The sequence below is a fragment of the Cygnus olor genome, chromosome 14 (genome assembly GCF_009769625.2).
Source record: "Cygnus olor isolate bCygOlo1 chromosome 14, bCygOlo1.pri.v2, whole genome shotgun sequence".
Lineage (NCBI taxonomy): Eukaryota > Metazoa > Chordata > Aves > Anseriformes > Anatidae > Cygnus > Cygnus olor.
In genome coordinates this window covers 296295-313799 of record NC_049182.1, presented here as the reverse complement: position 1 = coordinate 313799, position 17505 = coordinate 296295, and the positions used below count along the sequence as shown (strand labels likewise).

Sequence of the window (17505 nt, the reverse complement as noted above, 5' to 3'; positions counted from 1 at the left end):
AGGCTGTGGTACTTAGGCTTCATTCAGTTAAAATTTGCTTTTCATCGCCAAGAGTGCAGTTGACACAATGTCTACGTTTATGCTGCATATTAATGCTTCTAAAGAGCTGCTTTCATTCACTGTGTGAGGCTGCATTTAGTTTCTACCAGATGGAAGTACTTTAAATATGAGCAAAGAGAGATGAGTGGGAAGGGAACAGCTTTCAAACATGGACATCTACTAAGCACTAGCTGAAGAGCAGAGAGGCTTTCTGAGGGAAGCGAGAAGATATTCGGTCCAATTTTGCACCTAGATTCAGAGAATTAGGGTTATTCCTTATTCTGGAGCATATTTACTATGGAGCAATGGGAAAGTGCTGTGGCAGAAAAAGTCAGTTATTCTTCTCTGCCTTTGAGAACAGAGGAGCATTGAGGAGATCCATGTGCTGGGGCTATGGGGAGATTAGATACCACAGGATTGGGAGCATAGCAGCACAGGAAGCACCCTGCACCAGAACAGTGAGAGGTTTTAGTGCTTTATATGATATAAGAAATTAACTGGGTTTGGTAAATCTCTAAGTGGTTATGGGAGTTATATAAAGCATCCTGTAATCAACATAAATTGAATTGTATTTATCATTGTTGAACATTCAAGTCACACTGGAGGTGGCACACCTATTTATCAAGGCCACCCCATCATTTACACACATCAATTAAGTTTTGCAACAGTCCGTTAGGAGTAGAAATTGTTCAGTCCCATTTCATGGGTAGGGAAAGTAAGGCTCAGAGGACCTGAAATGCTTGTTTGGGTTTTAACACAGTAGAAAATATTTCATACAACGCTAATTGTACCTGTAGTTAGGCAGCAGGGTCAAGATTTCAAAGTGTGCCTGTTTCCAGGGCAGGCAAATATCTGGGTTAAACCTCTGTGCTGTCAACTATGTCAGATGCCATCTCTGCCCTGAAGCACGGTGTTGAGAGCAAAGCAGGTCACAGGATCAGCAGGTGTTCGCATCCAGCTGCAGGGAGCAGCAGCAATGTGCTGCACAGCACTTCTCATGGCGCGGGCTCGGGTGGTTTGCAGGCAGGTGCTTGGTCTTCTCTCTGCTCTTGGTTCCTCAGTATTGCATCGTTCTGCACTGCAAGACTGAGACAGCCATTGTGGAGCCTGACAAAGACCAAAAAATGAACTGATGCAAGGAAGCCATGCTTAAATTTGTGCACCACCTCAGTATTTTGGTAAAGGGCCAATCTACCAGTCACATACTGTTGTTTTGAAGAAAAACACAGAAATGATCAGCAAAGTGGTAAAGGGTAAATGCTAATTTATGTCTTAGGCAGAATAGCGGGGCTGCTCTCTGTGTCACTGGATGAGGTGTTCATTCTGTGTTGCTGATTTCCACTCCAGATTGCAGCAAGGCAAATGATCTCTTTTCTGTATTTCACAGCACCTGAAATGTTTAACTCCACAAAACCTACTGGCTATTCCTTCGCTGTGGACTGGTGGTCATTAGGAATCACTGCCTATGAGCTGCTCAGAGCCCGGGTACGGCGCACACAGCTGCTGTCGCTGTCTGTCCTCTCTTTCCTTAAGCGCTCTCTTGGAAAGGTTCATACCTTATAACAGGGATGAAAGTTCCAAGCCAAATTCAATGCTTTAAAGTTTATTACAGTATAGGCAGCAGAAACAAAATCTTCATCAGAGCTTTTGTGATCACAGCTAAGAGCTCAGAGAGAAAACACTGCAATACAGAATAACTCATTGTGACAGTTCCTCACAGTGTCCAAGGACTTCTCAATTGGCACAGACTATTCAAGGAAAGTGGAGCCATCTGATTAATGAGTGAGAAATCCTTAAGTTTGGTCTGTAATAAAGTTGACTCTGAACTCCCATCCTGCAAGAAAAAAAAAATGGAAAAAAAAAAAAATCTTGTTGCTTTTGCGATAAGACTGAGCAGTTTGAGCAAAAGCAAACCACAACATGTAAATTATTAATTAGGTATAATTCATGCCTGTTGTGTCAATGTTCTGCTTCTAACCTAGGTAAGGTTAGAAGGCTTGATAGACAAATGATTAGGTCAGTGTTTTGGAACTGTTGTGTAAAAAGCTGAATAAAATTATTTAAATTATATTTTTCTAAGCAAAAGGTGGTTTAAAATCTTGAGAGGCTAGAAGACTTCTTTCAGTAAGAGCAAACACTTTTTAAAGAAACCCTACAATCAATCTTTGCAGAAAGACTAAAAATAAATTTGATAAATATAGAGAACAGATTGTGAGTGATCAAGTTGGTACACATTAAGAGGACATTGTTGTCTGAACTGTTGAGTAACTCTAAAAATGTTAACATAATATGTGAATTTTCTATTTGTAAATTTAAACAAATTGTAGGACTGTTCATCACATTGATTTTTGACTTGATGGCATTATTTCCAAAGATAGAAGTAGAAGTGCTGTTAAGTATTCAGACATCATGTCACAGCCATGATAAAAGGTATCTTCAGTGGTGGTTACTGTATTGGAAGTGAAAGGACACCTTGAGGTCCATCTAGTGTCTGCATGTGTTAAGCACAATGCACCTGATTTCATCTCACAATTCGTAGCTATTATTTTAAATGCATTTTTAACAGCATTCTTCTCCCTCCCCCCCACCCGCCCCCCCACCCAAATACTGTAAAAATCTGGGAAATCTGGGAATTAAAAATCTTCCCAAACAGCAACACTCTTTCATTGCACATTGTCTTTTTTGTCTTTTTAAGCAAGACAGAAATTTTGCTGTAGGTATGAGCTAAACATGGAGGTGACCTGGGCCACCTGTGTATTAGCACTAGTTGCATACTGCCCAGTTCAGATTCAGCTCCCTAAGTGCTCCACTGCCCCCGGGCAGCCCGACTCCATCCCTGCCCGCGTGTGTAACAAAGCAGTCCTGAGGGACAGCTCAGGCTGCAGTCTGCTGTGCCACTGTATTGTAGGTCATTCTGCAGCCTTGTGTCATACCTGGGGCTTGTGGCCTCTCTTGGGGCAGTATTTCTTCGTATGATCTGATAGTTGGCAGAAATCCTGCTTCTTTTTACTTGTGTTATATCCAATGTGAATGAAGAACTGAAAACAGAAGAGCATTTTACAGGAATATTGGGAATGCTTTAATGGCAGCACTATATTATAAAATCCTTTTTCATAGTCCTTCAAGATACAAATGTTGACAAGGCCAAGTAAACAAAAGCTGGTTAATGACTCTAATTTTTGTTTTGCCTCCTATCTGTCATGCTGTTTAAACATCTAGTTATTATTATTATTGTTCTTCCTGACATTATTATTTTGTTTATTACGGTGAGAGATTTTCAGTGAGGAGTTGGGAAATGTGCAAAGAGATTTTATATGGAGCTACCTTGTTCTAAAAAGATTTCCAAACGAGTTGGAAAAAGATGCATTAAAATGCTTTCCTTGTTGCATTTTTCACAGAGGCCATATCATATTCGCTCCAACACTTCCACAAATGAAATGGCTCATGTGTTCAAGACAGCTACAGTAATGTACCCTGCTGCTTGGTCCAAGGAAATGGTGACACTAATCAAAAAGGTGAGGGCAGCTGTGGAAGCAGAGAGCTTAGGAGCATGGATGTTTTATAGCTGAAAGCCTGCTGGAATGGGTTAAGTCTTTCCACTGGGCACTTTGGCCTTTGTAGTAAATTGTGGGGATTCATTGCAAACTGCATCCAGACCTAGTGTCAGTGACTTTCAGATGGTACTATATGATAAATATCGAGTTTTTTAATATTATAGACACACTAATGTAATAATCAACTAACAGTACTGCTTCCTGGACTAATGGTGATGGAGTTTGTGTTGGCAACTGTGGCTGCTGCTAATGCATCTCTCCTAAGGACACAGGCAGTCTTGATTTCCAAAGGTTCTCCTATAACTTTGTCTGTCAGGAATTATGTAACTTAGAAGTAGATGCTGATATATGTGTCCACAAATTTGCCCCCCCCCCCAAAATGCATAAAATTTCTGATTTATGAAAAAACATTTTTGCTAATAATGAAAAGATTTGCAACAAGTGAAGGCAGTATTGAAATCCTTTGATGTCATGAAGTTTATGCGCCACTGTAATTAGTTTTTAATAAGCTATTATCAAAATTGCTTCAAAATCATTATTGGAATTTTGAAGCTGAAAATCATGTTTGTAGTGAAACTATCTTCAATAAGCAAAACTATTGTTTGTCAGTATCAGACACTGTATGCATACAATGGCAGCAAAGCTGAAGTACTAAACTCTGCTTGACAGTACTAGCTGAAAATTTTGGAAAATGGGTGAATAAGTTTTCTAATTTTCAAATAAGTGTAAGCAATAAAATAGTACTTATCATGTTTTGTTCCAAATAGTATAGAGAAGTGTTATTTTGTCCTCTCTAATGAAACGCTCTCAAACTCTTTAATGGAAACAAGACATCAATTCCTTGCTGAGACAGTAACACAGCATATTTCCAAGACAGAAATTGAAGAATATCTCAATATACTTAAAATTGTATGGAGCTGGAATTTCATTAAGCCTAACAGTAATATAGGTATATTTACTGCAGATATCCTTTGTGTTGTTATTCATTTTTATGTTAGAGGTTTTTCCCTTGGACCACAACATGCTGCAAGCCATACAGGCTCCCTTGTGAATAAATAATGCAATGTCATAATTTAAATTTCCAAGTGTCCTTTGCATCTGCTCTGACATCCATATGTATTATATATGAAGCCAACTAGGGTATTTTCCTGGCTGAAACATCTCCTGTGAAATTTTGTATTTATTAAGGTTCAAAGCAAAGTATCATTCCTAGCAGACCTGCATCACTCATGTTAAACACTGAGTTCTGTCAGGAGGAAATGGACTGTGAGTGATGTTATTGTTTGGTCTGTATATACCACACATTCTGCATAGCTTTTGCCTCCCACAACTCAGCTGCAGGCACTAACACTGGATGGGGACTCGAAGGGGTCCAGAAGGTGCAGATTGTCTATTTTTCCTGCATGCTGTACATAGTCAGCAGTTTATGCAATGCTGAATCCTCGACCTTTAAGACAATATTCAATCATTTCCTTCCACACAAGCAATTTCTACAGCACTGTTAAAATAAATAAATAAATAAATCTGAAAATAAGCAGTGTGAATCCATTATTTCACAATGGAGTAATGCATACTAATATTCCATGACTAGAGCTAGAAAACAGGGATGGTTTACTGATATGCTATTAAAATTGGAAAGCAGAAGCAAGAGTTCCTCATTCTGTAACAAATACTTTTTCTTTTAACCTTGGGCAAATTGTTTAAAGTCACTGTGCCACCTCAGCTCCTGCTCCTAAAATGGTGATAAAAGTCATTAATAAAAATGAGAATAAATGGATTTAAAGATTGTGAGCTACTTGTATATTCTGGTGAAGGTCGAGACAGCCATTGAAAACACCCAGTATTAATGCAGCATTGTTAATCGTGCTTTATTTCCTGGAGCTTTATTCAGCAGAGCCTTCACCATTGTCTTTGGCAGACAAGTAACATTTGAATAGCTTCAGTTTGCTTGTTTGCCCCAATTATCTGTAGCTGACGTGTTTTAACAATTTTAGCAATCTCACCCCCTTCGCAGAAGTGACTTGCACTTTTTTGGTTGCTGGTGCCGATCTCCTGGTTGTATGGGGTAAACCGACGGTCTAACCCAAATGGCAGACCTACCCAGGCCTCAAGCTTGTCCTCAGGTACAAATGACAAAGATGTTCTTGAGCACCTCCTTGCCTTTGTAACCACATGCTGTTGCCACTGCACTTCCCTGGGTACCTGAACAGAGTGCAGGGCCAGTAACATTAGCTAGCAAAGGCAAAACTGGTACATTTGTGAAAAAGCAGGTATGGACACACATATACTCAAAAATCTGATCATTGTTTCCCTTCTCTAGCTCTTACCCGGTATAACTTCACCACAGACATTTGTATGTACCTAATCTTTCATTTCATGTTTTGGGGTCTCATTCTAACCTCTTGCATTTCACTCTTCACTGCAGTTGCTCGAGACAAATCCTGATAAGCGTTTTTCTCAGCTGAAAGATATCCAGGACTTTCCATATCTGTCAGATGTAAACTGGGATGCTGTTCTCCAGAAAAGGATAATGCCAGAATTCATTCCCACAGTAAGGCAATTTTAAGTTTGAAAGGTTTTTAATGTGTCAAAGTTCCTGTAACATGCTGCCCTTGCACCTTGCACCAAATCACAGTGGGAATGTCTTACACAAAAACATCAGATGTCCTAAGGTAAAGGGGAAAAGAGGCAAGGGCACAATTTCCTCTTTCCTGTGGATGTAATAAAGACTAATGGGGGGTAACTATAAAGTATGGGTGCCCCAAACATGATCTGCTCTGTTTATAATATTATCAGAATTTCTGGTTACAGACTTGGTTTTACATGCCCATGAGCACCCTTGACATGTCAGATCAAATACATGATGCTATTGTTTGTGAGACATCCTGCACTGAACCACTTTTCTTAGCAGCTCTGTTTAGAACCAGCTCGCCAAATGCAAAAAAAAAAAAAAAAAAAAAATGTAATAATAATAATAATAATGAGCAGACATAGACTCATTAGGAACCTGGAGATCACCAGTCATTATACGATAATTGTTTCTTCCTGTAATGACTCCCCCTAACAAGCCCATTGTTCATAGTAAAAGAACAAATACAGTAATTAGTGTTTCTGATCCTTTTTTAATTGGATTTAAGCAGCACACAAGTAACATAACCCTTTTTGAAAATAATCTAAGGATTGTTCTGTGCAGAGTTGCTCTAACTGTTTTTCACTTGGAGCCAAGCAAAAGAAGGGCTAAACTAAGAATATTTAGCTGCTTGTTTTTTCCCCTCTGTCAGTGGTTTTCTCTGTGGTGCTTGTACGTATATTGCGTTAAAACCCTTTTTACAAGACCTTGTACACCTTCCCAAGAGAGGCACAGCCCAGCCAAGAAACACAGTCCTCACTGTCACTTTGAAGCAGCCAATGGGTTGAATATAAGTAGTAAGCACAAAGGGAGCAAGTGTTTTTTCAAACGATGCGAACACACCTTGACAATGTTCTGCTGGCTGAGGAAACTGATAAAATACGTAAGATGTACAGCAGGTGTTCTGGTTATGTGTGCAATTGTAATTAATTCATTTTTTACAAAATTCAGTTCCCAGATGCATTCCAATTTACGAGAGAGAGTCTCTTCAAGACAGGCACTAGTCACTTAAGGCAACCTTTCTCTCCCCACCAGAAAGGCAGACTGAACTGTGACCCAACCTTTGAACTTGAAGAAATGATCCTAGAATCCAAACCTCTTCATAAGAAAAAAAAGCGGTTGGCTAAAAAGGAAAAAAGCACCAGCAAAAGCAATTCCTCACAGGTGAGAGCAAGCAGGTACATGCACACGGTTGAGAAGTCTCTCGTTTTCCATGAAAGCTGACTATTGCTTAGCAAGACCACAGCAAACTATTTAAACAGACCATGTTTATTCCTTCAGGCAAATTTTTCTCCCAAGAGCCTCCTTCATTCCTTACCCAGATGTACTCCTCAGAATGGTGCAGCGGGACCAACACACACTATTGCTTTTCTAAAATCTCCAGTTAGGGGTGTGTGTTTGGGGGGGTGGGGGGATGGGGGGAATGGAAACCTGTAAATGTTGAAGTTAGGTGTATCTAAGTTGCAAAATGCTCCAGAGACACTGCACAGTTTCTGTGGTACTGGAGAAATTCTTTTAGGTAGAAGTTTGTTCTTCTGTTCACTTTGGTTCTGTCTCAGGTGCTGCAAAAACATAAAACATTTCCAGGGCCAGAAGCAGCCCAGGAAGAGGTAGTGCTTTGAACACACAAGCTGGTATCAGCAAGCTTAGCAAAGTCCTGGGTTTGAAATATTCTGCTAGTCAGGAACTGGTGTCAAAACTCTCACTGGCTTCAATAATGCCAGAATTTCCTGTCTAGATCATGAAGATTGATTTGGCTTTAAAAAAGCTTCATTCTTCCTCATCCCTTTAATTATATGGTACTGAGATTTTCTTTAATACAGTTATGAAAAGGTCAGTTGCATTTTTGACCATCTTAAATATTTTACCAAACCCCCAGTCATAGTTTTTTCAAATACAAAACTGATTTTTATTTATTACCAATGGAAGCAAATGTCCTTTAAAGCAACTGTTCCTCTGCTGCTGGAGTTGGCAGGGTGGCCAGAGCACTGTCCAAGGGCGAGTTACAGATAGCTCTGTGCAGTGAGCAGGCCTCAGAGAGTGGGTCAGTCTGGTTTCATGAAGCCAGGATGAATTGTGAACATTTATTCAAGAAGGAATAGGAGAAAACATGTTTAAAGATGACTTAACTTGGAAATGTGTTTATCTGCAAAAAGGAGCCTTGTTGATCAAAGCCCCCCAGCATTAAAAATCAACTGGGAACTCAGGACTTGATCCTGCATAAGGTTTGGCTTTCTCATGCATCCCCAGTGTGCCGTGCCCTCCCTTGGCACTGGAGCCTTGTGCTTATTTTCCTTTCCAATAGCAAGGGCCTGGATAACTTGCTGTGCTGAGTCAAGATCTGTATGCCTGTTTGGGAGTACAGCTCTGTACACAGTTAACACAAGCAACCAGAATCTGAATGGCTTCTTTCATGTAGACCTTCCACAAAATAGAGCATGAAATAGCTCCTGAGCTGCTGCCTCCCTCCTGCATTGTGCAGGAACTCTTGGGTACCCTTCATTGTGGTGAGTGGTTTTATGATTTTGCAGCCTGAGGTTTTTCTGCAATAGCCCCTGTGGATATACAATGTATAATTTGGAGCATGCATACCTACTGAGTTCTTTGTGAGGAGAGTTGTAATTCCATTCTCCCAACTGCAGTGCTGGAGATGCTCTGTACCTAAAGATGTCTCTGTATATCCTTGAAGCTGCCCTTGTGAAATCTTTGTGTGTCAACTGTGAATTTATTCTGTTATTCCTCATCCTTTTATTTTTCTATTCGAATGTGAAAGGCCTACCATCTTCAAAAGCACCTGGAGATGCTCCAGAGGGACTTCATTGTTTTCAACAGAGAAAAGTAAGTATTGATAAAAAGGCAGTGTAACAGATGCTGGCACAATGACAAAGACTTTGGCAGACTCGGGTTTTGGGCCACTTCAGCAAACTGCAGATTGGGTTTTAGAAGCTTACTGAGGAAGCTGTTGAGAAAAACAGACACTGGTGAATGCAGCTTCAGCTGTTGTCTGCCAGGGACTGAAGAGGCGTTTTCATTCATGAGGGAGGGGGCCAGGCCCACAGCCACAACCTGTGCTCATGGCCTGGCTTGTGGGGGCTGTTACTGGTAGTCCTGCAGTCAGCTCTCATCTCTAGTGGTACTACCAGTTCTGCCTCCAGACCACAGAGCTGCAGAGGGCAGGACCAGAAGCTGGTGATAGAGCCCAGCGCCAGGCACATTCCTGGGCCAGGTGCTCCAGAGCCATCGCTGCCTCCCGCTCCCACATGCTGTTCCTGGGGCTGAGGCCAGGTGCCCTGCACACACCTCTGCCAGCGGGAAACTTTGTGTCTATGTGTGGAGGTCAGCCCCCAGGGCTGTGGCAGGGGTGCTGCCACTGCAATGAGGTGCAAGCCCAGGCCTCGGTGTCCACAGCAAGGACCTTCTTCCCCTTTCCACCACCTTGCTGCTCCTGAGTAAAGTCCTCAGTGCCCCCACCCTGCATGCTGCCCTGCCACCAGGGGTGGGGTGGGGAGGGGCAGGGACAGGGACAGGCAGGGATGAGCAGAGGATGGTGCTCCTGCAAGCTTAGTTGTAGCATGGCCAGGCTGGTCCCAAGCCCATAATGGACCTGCTGAAGTTTGGGTCTTCTCCATGGGTGGGCAACCATCATCCTCCAGCAGCAGCCTGCACAGGACGGCGCTGGGCTGGTGCGGGAGCAGGCAGCTCACAGGCGGTGCCAGGCCCTCCTGCAGCTTGACCTCCTGTTCTGCCCTAGGGTGAGACACCAGCACAACAAAACCCAGGAGCATGCAGCGCTGGCGAATTGCCTGCAAAAGGATGGCCAGAACAACAACCTCTGAGCACAACGACCCTGATAGTGCCACACAGCCCCACTGTGCCTCCTCCCACCCTCCCGCAGACCTGGGTGTGGAGGAGGCCCTGTGGGATGCCCTAGCAGTTTGCCACCAGCAATTAGAATCAGAGCCCATTATTTTGCCTTTCTTGGTGGCAGGAATTTGACTGAGCCACTCAGCACTCTTCCTTTCGGGCTTGGCTAGCCGGTATTGCAGCCTTGGGGCTGAGTGCCAGGCGACTGCCAGCAGGAGCAGAAGGGTTTGGAGTGCACCCTTAGTAGAGCTGTTACTGCCAGCTTCATCCTGGTGGGAGCTGCATCTGTGGGTCCTGTCCCTTCAGGGGCCAGGATTCCTGCATGGGCTCTCAGCTTATTGCTCCAGGTAGAAGAGGCAGCTCTGAGCTGCAGAGTCTCCATCAGCACAGGTGGAAGGTGGCCTTTGCTTGCAGACGTCTCCTGCAAACATCCTCTAAGTCTGGTTGTGGAGGGCTGGAGGTGGTGACCAACTCCTTCGCTATCTGGGTGGGGGCAGCAAAGGTTTCCCGTGAAGACCCCCTCTCTCCATGCTGTTTCCTGTCCCATTTCGCAGAGCTGGGCTGGCCTGGTGGGTGATCAACTCACACAGGCAGATTAGGTAGTGACAAGGTAACAACCAAGTACTGGCAAATAAGCAGCATCCAGAAGCTTTTCCAGGTCATCCTGAAAAATCCATTCACCATCACATTAAACTGCTGCAGCTCTCTGAATCTGACGGGGTTGTGGCTTCCAACATCAGAGGTAAATTTGAATGTGTAGTTTTTATCTCTCTACAGTTGATTTTATACTTGATTTAAGCAGCTATTCTTTGCAGTAAAAGCTGTGCCCTTGATGCAGCCTTTGCCAAGACTGTGATTGGCCAAAGCATCTCTATTATGGTAATGCGGGGAATTATGCTATTATTTAAATGCTTTGGCAGACCCAACTTTTCACCTTGTTATTCAATATTCTCCCTAATCTCAGCAATATAATGAATGCATGATGAACTGTGTGCCTCCCATTTGCCCAGAGGTGTTCTTGTATCCCCTGTGCCTTCCTGTCTTTCTCTCTCTGGCTAAATCTGATTAACTGAATAAAAACAACAGCAAATGAAAGGTTCCTTCCCAGATAATCAAAAGCCAATGTTACGTCTGAGGTCACTTGCATTGCAAGGCAGAGTGGATGTTCCTCCTGCCTAGTGCTGTCTAGGACTTCACTGGACTCTCAGTTTAAATCTTTTCTCCCGGATGAAGACTCCCTCTGCCTCTCGAGCTGTGGATTTTGCCCTGTTCCAACATAGAAGAAAAATCAGATTGTGTTCAGTGGACCTTCCAGTGGTCTTCACAAATGCTTCGGATAGACTGATATGTGAATAAGCCGTCTTTCATTGATCAGATGATGGCTGGCTGGGTCGCCTTGGGAAATGTGTGGTTTAAGCATGTGCACAAGCAAGCCATCATCCCAGTGACTGCTGGGAGAGGAGCGTCTCCGTTCCTCTTGAGCGTGCAGCAGCCACACATTCCCTACGCAGACCAGACCATGAGCCCTCTGTGGGTCACATCAGGCCTGCCCTCCCAGCCAGGAATAGCCCTGGGGGGATGCAGATCTCTGGGGCAGCCCAGCATGGCTGCAGCAGGGCTGTGTGCGATCCCATCCAGGCTGCCAGGGGGAATGGGCTCTCTGGGCAGTCTGGTGTGTGGTGCAATGTGCTGGGGACCCTGCTCTGGTTCCTCTGTGCTAAGGCAGCTCCAGGGTCAGCCTCCATACTGCCACCCTGCCAGCTCCATCCCCTGCAGGACAGCTTCTCTGCTCCTCTCACCCATCTGGCCTCTCTTGCAGTAATTTGTAACATAGACTTGAGTGGCATCAGCTGCAGCTGTAGGCTTTAACATCTTTTTTAACAGGCAGGAATCGGGGGGATGCCAGTACAGCAATGCCAGCAGCTCCCTGGACTTGAAGGGGCCTGCTCTGGCCTGCACTGAGCATCCTTCTCCTGGCATTGTGCCATGGCGATGTGCACAGTAAAGACAAGCAGCCCCACAGGTTTAGGGGACTGTAGCAGTTTGCTGCTGTCACATGAGGGTGCACTGGCAAGGTGCAGCCACTTCTGGGTGAAAGCTGCAGGGACCAAGGGCTGCAGCACTCTCTGCAGTGTGCCTGTTTCCTGTGCGCAGCTGGCCAGAGTCTCCTGGGCGATTGCACCAATTCACTGAGGTGTCATTACCTTCACCCACACGCTGTGCCCGTTGGTTTTATTTGCTGGGGTCAGGCTCTTGGCATAGCTGCAGCACAGCATGTGGACAGGGCTGGGGGTGCAGCAGTGTCACTGTATGCTGCTAGCATGGAAACAAACAAATGGGAAAAATTACCCTTTTCTGTCCATGGAGCTGCAAAACAAGCAGAATTAGTTCACCAGTAAGTTGGTTCTTTGCCCAGTCCTAAATAGAGTCTGGGAGGGCTCGGTCAAGTCTGGATGTGGCAACAGCTCTACCTGTCACCTCATAGCATACAGCTACAGTCACCTCACCCTGGTGCCGCAGCAGAGAGGCTCATACACCGCAGACCCAGACAAGGAAACTGCTGCTGGATGGGGCAAACAGCTATTGCTGCATCAATACTGGTGTACTCTCTGACCAAAAACAAACAAAAAAACAACCCAACAACCAAACCTCCTCAAACAGTTAAGTGGGAACATCGCATCTTTAAAAATTCCCCACAGAATTCCCCACAGAAATACCAGGCAACAGGGAAAAATCTTAAATTATTTGATAGCAGAGGTTCACAAAACTTCCAAGTATGAACAGTCTTCCCCACCCCAGCTCAACTATTCTAGCATGGCCCGTTAAGGACTGCTGCACAGATAACTTGTCCTGTCTGAGTTGCAGACACGTAAAAATAAATATTTCAGGGTCAAATACTTGACCCAAAAAAAAGCGTATTTATTTAGCACTGCCTAAATTGACACTTATTTTTTGTAATATTTAAAAAACAACCAAGTTTTTTTGAATGCCTTGCAAGCTTTAGAAGGTTGTGACCCTTGGTTTGACAAACACCACTTCATAGAAGGGAAGCATTTAACTCACAGGTGCCAACAGCCTCCAGACCAGCCGCAGCTGGGAAGACCTGAACACAGTGATGTGCAGAGCTGGTCGATGTCACTGCACAAGTGACAGGCACAGCCCACAATGGCCAGGTCAGGCTGCAGCCAGAGACTACGTGGACAAACTGAATAGACCTTCACCAGCGCTTGCACCAAGCTGTTTTGCTGATACCTTTGCTTTTGCCCAAGAAGCCACATGGTCCCAACACCTACACCAGTCCCCAACACCTATACCTACAGGGATTCCCTCTGGCCATGCAGCTCCCTCAGCTCAAACAGCCCAAAGCTGCTCCAGGAGCCCTGCACCCACCCACGGGACACAGCTTCCCCCGCCCCTGCTCTCCCAAGGGCCAGGCAAGAAGACACAGCCTGGAGATGAAAAAAGCCAGCCAGAAAGACAAATTGTTTGAAGGAACAGTTGTTTTTTTCTTTTTTTTTTTAATAAAGTGTACAAAGTCATTAAATACCTTACATGAGGCACTGTGACAGCTGTTACAGAGAGATTCGGGCTTCCCCGTGGGCCTCATGGTGAAACACCGACAAGAGCTGGGTGAACACGACAAAGACCCCTGACCCTGCCCAGCCAGTGCCCATGACAGTCCTCCCCACCTTCGCACACAGTGGCATCCCACAAGTGTTCAACACAAACAACGGACTCTGAGCCAAGCAACCTGTCTGAGCGGCATGCATACAAAAGGGAAGAGGAAAAACACAACCCATCCCAACCCACAACAACAATAACAGAATTTTAAGGCTATGCATAAAACAAAATGAAGCAACATCTTTAAAGCTAGGTAGCAAGTAGCATTTGTGAAACATAAGGCTTGAGGCTTCTTGATTCTTCAGAACAGGTTTATTTGCTTTTCCTTCTTAAACACCAATGTACCATTTTTCTTCCTTTGCTTGTACAGGGATTACTTCCTTCTCGGCGTGGAGGTTTAGCTCAGGGAGGTTATATTGGAGCGGCCTCCCGGGGGCGCAACAATGCGCTTGCTGGCAGAGCGAACACCTTCATCAATCTGGGTACCTGGAAGAGGGCAAGAAAGAACAAAGGGAAGAGGGAAAGTGAAGTTGAAAGGATTTTCTTCACAGGACTCAGCCACCAGTAAGGCTGGGGTCTTCCTGAAGGGCTCCTGGCAGCCTGCAGCAACCTGCTCTGCCTCCAACTCTGGCAGGACCCTGAGAGCAGTGGCCTGAACGTCTCTGCAGACACTCCTCCAAGAGCAGACCCATGTGGCAAGAGCAGGGTCTGGTGCTGCGCTGACACTGCCATAGCTGCAGTCTGCCCCCTCCTTCAGCCCCCACCCACTCCAGGGGCACGGCATTCTGCCAGCCCAGCCTCTGCAGTGCTCACCTGACAGACTGAACCCCGACTGATGGAGGTTCCTGATGGGGGGTGTCTGTCGCGTGGGGGACCCCCTGGTTGACCCTGCAGGGGTGCCCCCCTTGGGGGTGGTGGTCAGATCAAACACAGGTCCATCATACATGCCTCGGGGCACAGCATGCATCTCCGCCATCTGTTACAGGAGAGAAGTGAGACAGTGAGGCTGCTGTGCTCCCTGTGAGTGTCCTGTGAGCCCGCTGACACCACCAATGTCTTGCTGCACAGAGCCCTGGTTCCCTGGTACGACTGAAGAGGCCACTCACACTACCAGCCCCATGCCCCTCTGTCCTGCATGCCCAAGACCTCCATGCAGCATGGAGGTGGCCCAACCCCACCGCTCACCTCCGCACAACAGCCTCCAAAAGCGTGCAGAGGCTCTGGGTGACAGGCAGCCCCTTGGCACAGGTTTATGCTGTGTGGCTGGGGAAGAAGGCCATTTTGTCCAGTCTTCTTCTTTTTCACTCAGCACTTCCCTTCAGACTCCTGCTGCAGCAGGAAAGCAGTCAGGGAGCTGCTGGGCAGGCATCACCCACTGCTGACCCAGCCAAGAGTCCTGCCTCCGGTGGGGGAACACTACCAGCAACAAGCCTTAGCTATCCCAACTGTATGTTTGACATACACTGGTTTGCAGCACTGTTTCCAGGGTACAGTAGGAAAACAATTAGCTGTCAGGGAAAAGGGCAATTCGGGTTAACAGCGTCACAGCTCTGTCTGCTGACAGCCCCATCTCCTCACCTTCCTCCTGGCCTTGATGCGCTTGTAAACATAGTCAGGGAAAGGGCTGCTGGGCAGGAAACGTCCAGTCCCCTGGGTCACGTGCAGGTTGCCATCCTCCAGCATGATCTTCCCCTGGCATATGACAACCAGCGGGGCCCCACGCAGCTCCATCCCTTCAAAGATGTTGTATTCAGCTGCCTGCAGCAACCAGAGATGATGGTCAGGAGGGACATGAGCACTGCCTGCCCTGAGGGCTGCTTAGTCCCCACACACCACTGCTGAAGTCACCCGGGCAGAGAGAAGACACCTGTAACAGCCTTCCCTGAGCCACAGGCCTCCTGTCCTTCACTAGGTCCACCACACCAAGGATCCACCACAGCTCCCACTGTGAACCAGGACCTACAGGTTCGAAGCTGGCTGCAAGCAAGGACTGCAGCAACAGAGGGCAGGACCCAGGTCAGTGAACAAAGCATGCCGGCAAAGCCAGGAAAAATTTGGACCCAGAAGAGGAACCCAGATCAGGAGAAAGGCGTCTTTACAACTGCATGTGCCAGGCGCAGGGGAAAAGCAAGGCAGCTGGGTGAGAAAGGCCCTGCGAGCAGAGCCCAGGGCTCACAGGCATCCCACCATGCTGTCACAGCTGCATCACCCATAGCTGTGACTCAGTCCCTGAATCTACCAGCAGGGCAGCGCTGAGCTCCCAGCAGTGAGATCACCTGCACACAGCACTGCCCACATTGCCCCCTCAGCACTCCCACCCACAAGCAGAGAGCTTACAGACTGGTGGGTTTTTGCCGTGACGATCTTCACTGCATCAGGATCCCAAATGACCAGGTCACTGTCTGAGCCCACAGCTATTCTCCCTTTCCGTGGGTACAGGTTGAAGATTTTTGCAGCATTAGTGCTCGTCACGGCCACGAACTGGTTTTCATCCATCTTTCCTGTGGCCTGCTCAGACACAAAGAGAACAAAGCACTCATTTGGGGAAGGGAAGAGGAAGAGCCCAGGTCTGGTATCAGACAGACCAAAAGCTAGAGGTATGTTCACAGACCCTGGTCATTCACCCTGAGCTTGCGGCAGATGCCTCTCCTGGTCAGGCTTATTTCGACTTAGGGACAGGAGACATGCCACTGGGTGCCCAGCTCTGCTGGGACAAAGACACAGGGGGTCTGAGGTGCCTGATGAGCCTGCCCACTCCTCCTCAGGTGTGGCTCTTACCACCGCCTTGTCCCAGATGACAGACATCCGTTCTTCTATGCCGTTGGTCCCCTCTGGGATTGCCGTGAAGTTGTCTTTTCCAACTGCTTTCTGTGCAGTGCTGAACGTACAGTGAGCGCTTCCCGAAACCTGCAGGTCACCACTGGGGTGGTGGTAACAAAAGCATCCTGAGCCATTTTGTGTTCAGACAATATCACAGACATGAGGGACAAGGATTTCCTCAGTGCAAAGGCAGCCCCCAGCTCAGCTCTCTGTTACTCTGCACCCCCGTTCCTGTGACCCTTCAGCCTGGAGACCTCCACCAACTCAGCCCTGCAGTGGCCGAGTCCCCTGGGCTACAGGGGCAAGAGAGCTTGGCCACACCATGCTGCCTGTCTGGGGCATGGGCAGCATCCCGCCCACAAACACACAGCCCAGTGGAGGGAAATGTCATGGGAAACAAGGGGGGGGCCTCTGTGCCAAGCCAAAAGATGCCCTTCCATACCAGACTGTCATTCACACCAAAACAGAGGGATAAAACATCCCAGCGTGAGTTAGAAAAACTACTTCTGGCAGTTTGTTGGGTCTGCTTGGGAGCGCAGCCCTTGTGCCACGCAGGCAGGAAGGAGCCTCTCTCCAGCCAAGGACTGTCACCACAGCCGGCCCTTTTGTTGCATCCTAGCAGCTCCAGCTCCCTCAGGAAGGACCTCATCCTGACCCTGCCCAGGGGGCACCGCTGCATCTGGCAGAGCAGCTGCAGGAGCGTGAGTGCACGGAGCTGAGCCTGCATGCTGCTGCCGCTCACTCTCTGCCTGCCGACGCAGCCAAGGAGTCCACCCCAGCCAGGTTTCTGGGCTCTGGCCTGCGATGTTTCGTCCAGCAGGAGCTCAACGACAGCAGCCCTCAGCACCATGTGAGCTACAGAAGGAGCAGCAGCCAGCAGCACCAACCAAAAAGGTGTGATTAGGTAAGCAGGCTGGCCCACACTGTGGCATGCCCACCACACCACTGTCACAAAAGCAAATGCCCCTGCAGCCAGAT

At 46.8% G+C, this 17505-nt stretch overlaps 2 protein-coding genes across 2 annotated transcripts in view; one reads left to right on the top strand and one right to left on the bottom strand.

Annotated features, from left to right (window-relative positions):
• The window catches only part of STK32A (serine/threonine kinase 32A), a 32966-nt gene extending 21484 nt beyond the window's left edge, over positions 1–11482 (top strand). The window contains exons 7-12 of the mRNA XM_040573689.1: positions 1427–1524; positions 3438–3554; positions 6019–6144; positions 7258–7386; positions 8996–9060; positions 9974–11482. Coding sequence (XP_040429623.1) covers positions 1427–1524; positions 3438–3554; positions 6019–6144; positions 7258–7386; positions 8996–9060; positions 9974–10058 — 620 coding nt within the window. The 3' untranslated portion in view covers positions 10059–11482. The remainder of the gene's footprint in view (positions 1–1426; positions 1525–3437; positions 3555–6018; positions 6145–7257; positions 7387–8995; positions 9061–9973) is intronic.
• Positions 11483–13568: 2086 nt separating this feature from the next.
• The window catches only part of DPYSL3 (dihydropyrimidinase like 3), a 36073-nt gene continuing 32136 nt past the window's right edge, over positions 13569–17505 (bottom strand). Inside the window, 5 exon segments of the mRNA XM_040574020.1 lie at positions 13569–14193; positions 14521–14683; positions 15286–15465; positions 16045–16215; positions 16486–16627. Coding sequence (XP_040429954.1) covers positions 14105–14193; positions 14521–14683; positions 15286–15465; positions 16045–16215; positions 16486–16627 — 745 coding nt within the window. The 3' untranslated portion in view covers positions 13569–14104.